This window comes from Simochromis diagramma, unplaced genomic scaffold (genome assembly GCF_900408965.1).
Source record: "Simochromis diagramma unplaced genomic scaffold, fSimDia1.1 OVJJ01000293.1, whole genome shotgun sequence".
Taxonomy (NCBI): domain Eukaryota; kingdom Metazoa; phylum Chordata; class Actinopteri; order Cichliformes; family Cichlidae; genus Simochromis; species Simochromis diagramma.
In genome coordinates this window covers 24,252,651-24,260,710 of record NW_024386801.1, presented here as the reverse complement: position 1 = coordinate 24,260,710, position 8,060 = coordinate 24,252,651, and the positions used below count along the sequence as shown (strand labels likewise).

The 8,060-nt window shown below is 38.7% G+C and overlaps 1 protein-coding gene across 2 annotated transcripts; it reads left to right on the top strand.

Moving 5' to 3' along the window:
• The first annotated feature begins 313 nt into the window (after positions 1–313).
• On the top strand, positions 314–7,667 carry cunh11orf49 (chromosome unknown C11orf49 homolog). Of its 2 annotated transcripts, none has more exons than XM_040026705.1 (10): positions 314–384; positions 486–551; positions 628–730; positions 2,128–2,258; positions 3,881–3,965; positions 4,158–4,243; positions 4,857–5,064; positions 5,631–5,740; positions 5,902–5,965; positions 6,722–7,667. In XM_040026705.1, exons 2-10 carry the CDS (start codon positions 509–511, stop codon positions 6,888–6,890), a joined length of 999 nt encoding a protein of 332 aa, XP_039882639.1. In that variant the 5' UTR covers positions 314–384; positions 486–508; the 3' UTR covers positions 6,891–7,667. The 2 variants fall into 2 exon arrangements, with proteins under 2 accessions (XP_039882639.1, XP_039882640.1); XM_040026706.1 differs by lacking the exon at positions 314–384 and having other exon boundaries at positions 391–551; positions 4,857–4,901; positions 4,971–5,064.
• The last annotated feature ends 393 nt before the right edge of the window (positions 7,668–8,060 follow it).

Here is an 8,060-nt window from a genome sequence, read left to right as displayed (position 1 = left end):
GTATTACAACACATTCCCTGTGTCCATCCTAAAAGAATCTGAATGTCTCCAACGGAGAGATGCAAACTGTGTTTCATTGTTCTTGTAACAGTGACAATAAAGATCTATTCTATTCTATTTGTGAAAATATCATTCTACACATTTGTGAATATTTTTCTGTAACTATAAATTAAAAACACAAGTGTGTTAAAAAAATCTGTACACGTGAATTTCAAAATACAAGTTCCAATTTTTTCTCAGTTTTTAAAGCTCTTAAATTCTGTAAAACGTTTACTTTCAAAGCGGAATCTTTGTAAGTAGTATTGTTCGAGGGGCTCTGATTAATGTAACTCACAACATCCGGCGGTTTCCATGGAAGTCCACCAGCTCACCATGTTAGGACAGGTAGCTAACAAAATTCAGAGTAATAAGAACACAGTGTACATACAGTAAATAGCTGCACTGTTCACCGATTATAGCTGCGTATTTATTAAGTCTTGTTTCAGTGGGTTTCTATAGGAAGAGCAGAATGAACCGTTTGAACCCCACGGTTCCCGCTGATCAGTATCTCGGTAGGTCGTGTGTTGTTAGCTGTGTAAGTTAGCTCCTAGGCTAACTTTATAATCTCTGTGTGTGTCTGTGTTCCAGCGGACAGCAATGTGCTGTTCTACCTGAATGATGCTGTGATCCAGCTGCTAGAACACAAAGAGGAATACAACCAGTTCGGAGTGATCCGCTACTTCGCTGAATAGTAGGTTCCACACAGTTGTTGAAACAGTGAGACTGCAGCTCCGGTGCTTTAGGTTAACAGGTTTTTACGTTAACTAGTTAGATTTGTTTACGAATTCCACTCTCCGTGTATTTGGTGATACATCGTCATGTTCAAGGAATGGTTGTCACTGTTTGCCAGTGTGTCATACGGTTTAAAAGGATTATCATCTCCAGCTCGTGCAAATGCATAGGCTATACGTATCAATACTACTTCATTGTTGTCTGAAGATCATACTGATACTTACATGCATTTGCACGAGCTGGAGACCCCCCCTCAGGTCTTTAATCCTGCATTACACAGTGACAGACAGACAGGAAGAGTCTGTGAAAATGATGAATCAGTGGATCAAGCATCTGGAACACGGAGGGTGGAATAAGTTATCTTATCTCATTACTTGATTAATAGATGGAATAATCAATACATTACTCAATTACTGAAATCATCGATAGCTGCAGCCCTAATGTACAGTATCATATTCATCATAGTCATTATATGTGTGGCTGTTGTGTGAGCATCACATATCTCTGAAAAAGAAATTGTTGTTTAAGAGCTCAGTTTCACAGTCCTTCATCATGATTTTTTAAGTGTATTAAAATACATTAATTATAAAAAAAAACCCAGTTGAATTAAAAAGCTTGTGCATATGTCTATTGAGGAATTAAACATTAATGAAAAAATCTACATTCGGGAAATGCTAATCTGAAAATCTGAAAAGAGCAGACATGGTCAGAGCTACTATCCCATCTTGAGTATTGTCACAGTACTAAAGAAGTTAATAACAACTTTTTCTCACACCATATTCTCTACATTACACATGTTGGCCAAGGTGGTTACCAAGAAGAAACTCATCTGTTATGATGAATCTGACTGAAGCTATTTCACAGGGTAATGGTGGCTGTGTTTCCAGACAAAGCACAGTTCATTACTGGTGTCAGAGCAGTGAAAGCTGAGCCAGCAGCAGCTTGTTTCGCACACTGGTCTCCCATCAGTTTACCGTTGAAGACTAGCAGTTTATCCACAGTGCACATGCGCAAAACGACCAGAAAAAAGCTGCTGACCTCTCAGCTTGCCCAGCTCAAGTCAGTGTTACGGGAGATGGACACGCCCTCAAACCAGAGAGAGATGCATTGTTCTAGCTCCGTGTGGTCACAAGGTGGCAGTAATGTAAAGGATGGATGGACATGCTAATAGACAGGCGGGGAGCTTTAACAATGCAAGCACTGCTTGCCTTCCATGTCCTGACAGAAAGTTATTTATAAAGACATATCAGAGTCAGAGAGACTTCATTAATCGCAGAGAGCAATTGAGTAAATTTGTGTGTCTGTGTGTGTGTGAGAGAAATATATAATATATCTGGGTTTGTAATGTTTCTGTAGTTTCAGCAGTGTAAAGAACAGTAACCACGTCCTCTTCAGAGAGTTTAACTACATCCAGGCCACTCCACATAACAGAGCATCCTTCATTCGAGTATTCTGGAAATGCTACAGACAAATCGGCAAAAGTGGAGGTGAGAACACAATAATGTCTTTGGACTGTGAAATGAAGCTGGAGTACCTCTGGGGAGAACCATGTAATCATAGTAAAGAACATGGAAACTACAGACAGAAATATCCCAGCCTGGATTCACTCTCAAGATGTTATTGCTGTGAGGTACAGTGCTACTGCTGATGTACAGTACTGCTGATGACAGACTTACCCATCTGTCACTCTCCTGAGATACTAAGACCTCACCACTTGGGACAGCAACTTTTTCTTAACCCAGAATGTGCACTCTGGGTTAAGGCTGAGAACTCTGGCCTCACAGTTTGTGGTCCTAATTCTCATTCAAGGCACTTAACACTTAGCTTCGAATCAAACTCTGGAATCCTCCGAGCTGGAGGGTATCTCTTAACAATTAATGGTAAATGGACTGGTTCTTGTATAGCGCCCTTGTACTCTGCCTGAGCTCAAAGTGCTTTACACCAGTGGTCCCCAACCCCCGGGCCTCGGACCGGTACCGGTCCGTGAGTCGTTTGGTACCGGGCCGCGAGAGTTGAGGCTCAGGTGTGAAATGTATGGTTTTTAGGGTTTTTATCGGTTTTCAGCGTTATTTTGTTATCGTTTTTATCGTTAACTCTGTCTTCCTGGGTCTTTTCACGTGTGTTATGTATAAATCTTCTTTTTTTCGGTACCGGTACTAGTTTTATTTTGTTGTATTTATCCGCGACACCTTAAAGGCCGGTCCATGAAAATATTGTCGGGCATAAACCGGTCCGTGGTGCAAAAAAGGTTGGAGACCGCTGCTTTACACAACTTGTTTCATTCACCCATTCACGCAAGCACTTTTTCTCTATCCTGTTTCTAAGTTCTTTTTTGTCTAACATTCACATGCATTCACACCAGAGAACAACATTGGACTAACATCTTGCATGCAGACTAGGGCAGATTGGGATCGAACCACCAACCTTCCGGTTATTAGATGATCTGCTCTACCACCTGAGCCTTAATGAAGACAACTGAGTGAGCATCACTTGTAAAAAGCAGACATGAGATTATGAGGCTACCAACCTTGACACACTACAACCTTTGGTTGGACCTGTTGACCTTAAAACTTAAAATTTTGTCCATAAAAATCATGGACAAAATCAGTCAAAGCAGCCTTGGGAGATTCCATTACCCACTAGAAATAAGTGTGAATACAGTTGTACAAGGACCAAATAGCCCTGTACTCTTGAAACATCCGAGCAGGACACATTGACTAGATCTAAAGTTTATTATGGTATACTTAGGAAGCTGGTAAATGTAGACATAGACATTAAATGGACACAGGAGGAGTTAAATCTGGGTGATGCTGTATGTTTCTTCTTGATGTGGTTGCAGTGACCTCAAACAACATGCTTTTTCAAAATCAGTGAATTTACAAATCCTTGCAGATCAAAGAGACAGTTTTTGATGTCAGTGTATTTGTAATTAATAAAAAAAAATTGATATAAAACTATGTTTATGTCATAAGTGTTACATTATTGTTTTAGTTGTCACTGACAGTTTTATGTGTTACAGTTTTGTGCTGTCATGAGTTTTCTATTTAAAACTGGTGGTTAGTCATTGTGTAATTTGTAGCCAACATATGTTTTGTGTCTTGTGTTGCAGACTTGCTCTCCATGCTGGAATACAGGTCCCTGCTGCAGTTACTCTGTCCAGATTTTCCAGTGGTGTTAGTTCAGAGTGCCGCCAGGTCAGCAAAAGAGTAACTTCCCAAGGTTTCATCTTGATTATTTCACATCAAGATGAAACCTGAGTGCTTTGCACAATATATAATCCTATGTAATTCATTTGAGCACATTTTCAATGTAGCACATTTTGAACACAACAGATCTTAACAGGCTGAAAGTTTCTGGGTAATGATTGCTGTTCTCTCCTCCTCTAGAATTGCTGTGATGGACGACACCATCGATTGTCTGATGTCTTTCTCTGATTTTCTTTATGCTTTCCAGCTGCAGTTTTACTACCAAGGTAATAAACCAAGTGATGAAAAGAATAATTAAAGAGAGCAAATTAATGAACTTAGGGAGGGAAAGGATCAATAAACTGAAGGAACAGAATAAAAACCCAAAGGATTATATAGAGAAAATAAGGGAAAATGGTAATAATTCATGTGCACTGATTATTAAATGAAGAGAACCTAGTTAATGAAATAGGAAATCTAGGAAACAGACTGAAAAAATTACTAAAGGGAGTAGATTAATGTTAATCCAGGGAACCGAATGGTAATATGAGTTAATAAAATAAAGGGATTCATTCATAACGACTGTGTAATAAACTGAGGGGGGTAAAGAATTCACCACTAACTGAAAAAATAAGTAGCCTAGAAAAAGAGAATATTTAACTTGGGTAACAGATAAGAATGTAAAGATTTGATTAAATTGGATAATAAAGGATAAAATAACTGAGAAAATAGGTTTTAAGAACCCATTCTCTCAGTTATTTCACCCGAGGGAATAAACAAACCAATATTAATAAAAATATAGTAATAACAATAAATATAAAATGTATGTAATAATGTTAATATGTGATTTGTTTTTAAGTTAAAGGAAACGTCCATTAAATTCATCCATTGTGTTCGTAGAGTTCCTGGACTGTGTGCTGGTAATCTACCAAGATCTGCTAGCAGGTAAGAGTCCCAACACTGTCATCGTCCCCACATCCACCTCCATCGAGCAGATCCCATCTGTGTCTACAGAGGAGAACAACAAAGAAGAGCGGCCACAAGATGGGGTGGAGCCTTCCACTTTGGTTCAGTGTATAGACGCCCTGTGCGACAGGTCCAAACATAGGTAAACACTTCAGTTCTCACTCACCACTATATTCTTTTAGTTTCCTGTAGACATCTTGTGAAGGCGATAACTCTCAAAGGTGATGTAGCTGATGTAATATTTTCAAATTCCTACCATTAGACTTCAAGGTCAATGTCAGAATTCACTTAAAATCTTGTGAATGCGATGACTTAAGGAAGTAACTTTGCATCTAGTGCGTCTAGGCCAGTATTTAGGTGCTTCATTTTTTAAATTTTAATTGTAATCTGTAAATAAAAAAATATATAAAATAATAAATAATGACCAAAAAGCAATAATAATGATGAATTTTAAAAAAAAGTATTAATTTTAACGACACGTGTTTAAATTCACTAAGACAGTAAGGCTGTATTTTGTCCGTACACTAAATTTGTTTGTGAAGTACGAAAAAATTGTGGCGCAAAAATGTTGATAAATCACTGCGTTTTTGTGCGTATACACTAAATATTTGCAAAAATATTCCCACCTCACCACACAACAATTTCTGTACCAGTTGTAGTACTGATTTGTCATTATTTGTGTGTGTGTGTGTGTGTGTGTGTGTGCAGTCATCCGCCCAGGTCATGTATGAGGGAAATCCTGAACCAGACTGACAGAATTTCTTACTACAGCTTCCTTATGAGTCTGGCTAAACAAGAGGCCATCAACCAAACTATTGGTGGGTTCAACCACCACTGTGTGTCAATGAGACACTGGCTCTTATTGACACACAGTGCATAAGCATTACATCAGTCAAAAAATGTGCATTTGGTTTGTATTACATTAGTGTTGCTTTCAAATGTTTGAATTTTGAACCTTTTCGTTTCCCTGATTCTGCAGGAGTGTTACCCAGTAAGGCAGAGCTGCTCATTGACCCAGAGATGGACCAGGAACTGGACAAACTGTGAGACTGCACATCTATGCACATAGTAATAAACATATCAACAACAGGAACATTACTCCATATATTAGGCAGCTGTAACCAGGTGTTAATGTGTTATATGACAAGTGAGGGATTCCTCAGATCTGCTGGAGGCTTACAACAGAAAAAAATAGATTTGTACTATTTTCAGCTGACCTGTGTTGTTTCTGTTTTACTCTTATTAAGGATTAAGCGAACTGAATTCTACATTTTAGAAGCAGATGCTACAAGAGTTTTCAGAGCTGCTTTTCAACCCCTAGACAGTATAAAGTTAGTATAGATTGTAGTAAGGTAGATTGGATTGATAGCGAAGAGCATCGAAGTAATCTGAAATTAAACCCCTCAGCAGCACAAGGCTATAAAACAAGAAAAACTCCCTTGAATAATATAATTTATAAGTTTTTATACATTTATGTCAATAATGGCTAACACTTATCAATTTTTGAAAAATCACAGCAGTGATGTTCTCTTGCTGTCCAGGATTGCTCAAAGTTCCTGGTTTATCTTTTATATGTAAATTTGTGGGTTTCAAAGGTCAAAATCTAATTAATGTCCAAGCTGCTGATTCTGATATTGTTAGACTTCTGTTCACTGGCATGAAAACAGTTACTCTGCTGCTACTCTCGTGTTCAAATGTAATAGAGCTCCAGTACAATCTCTACATACTTTCACTTTGCTTTTTTCACATTTTGCTCTTTTCTTCTTTTAATTGTAATCTTTTGTTCTCTTGCTGTCCAGGATTGCTCAAATCGTAGTGAGTCCTAGCAGTAACAGTAGCAGTAGTGCTGTGGGGGGGCTAAAAGAAGTGCAGAAGAAGGCATCACCCAGGAGGAACATCCACCACAGGAGGAGGATGGAGGTGGAGAGTGACGGCTCCACTGAAGAGACCGATTCATCTGAAAACTGATCTCTGACAACTTAGTGACCTGTTGCCTGCCGTCTTAAAGGAACGCCTGTTGAAAATCGACAGTGTGTCAGGACTGAAGAAGAAGACGTCCTTCTAACTTTTACGATTGTAAATAATGCAAATAATATTAAAGAAAGCAGGATGTGTCTAACATGCATTAGAAAACATACAGACTTCAGCTCTCACCAATCACTACTGCACTATAATTTATTGATGAATCTGTTTGTGGCTCAAACTGTGCAGAATGCAAAAAACAAGGAACCAGATGAGTTCCAAACATCAATACACACACATCTGCATCCAAAAATAGTAAATATATAATACAAACCTGTCTTGTAGCATGCTTTTTAGTCAATAAGACTAGAAAAGCAGAAAGCATTATATGAATACCGTTCCATTTCTGTATATGTAACCATGTTTGTATGAGGCTGTTTATCACAAGAGCAATGTGGAAAAAATACATCTACAAACTTACTGTAAACACAAAACTGTATACAGAATAAAATTCTGTGAGCTTGTTAAGCAACAAGGCCTTGCAACTTTGAAAGATACAAAACGACATACTTTTACTTTTCTTGTTGCTCTTTCCCGTCACCCTCCAACCTGTCGAGGCAGATGACTCCCACTTCTTGAACCTGGTTTTGCTGGAGGTCTCTTACTCCAAGTGCTGTTGTTGGGGTTCTCTCTAATTCTGTAGGTTGTTTACCTTAGTATATGAAGCACCTTGACTTTGCTGTGAACTTGCAGTGTATAAATAAAATTGAATGGGAAAGTGTATATTGTGATATTTGCTATGTTGATTGGAACAGCCAGCGATCAAACCACCAACTTCCTGAGCTACAGCCACCCCTGAACCATGAATTGCACGGGATTGGCAGATGGAGAAGCGTCACTTCAGAGAACACATCTCTACTGCTGTACAGTCCAGGGGTTGTTCTTCAGGAGTTTTTGTTGAAAAGGCCGGAATTGGAAGAGTTTCAAGCTGCCCTGGTGTACCTCTCATTACATCTGTGGAGAAGGTAAAAGTGTTCCAGAGGAGTTGAATTTCCAGGGGATACTGCTTTCTTGTTGGGTCATTATGAGCATGAATGAAAGAAAGATTGTGTTTTTGGCCAAGGCGTGCCCAGTTTCTCTTTAATCTTACTCCCCTCAAAGATCAGAAATAAAATC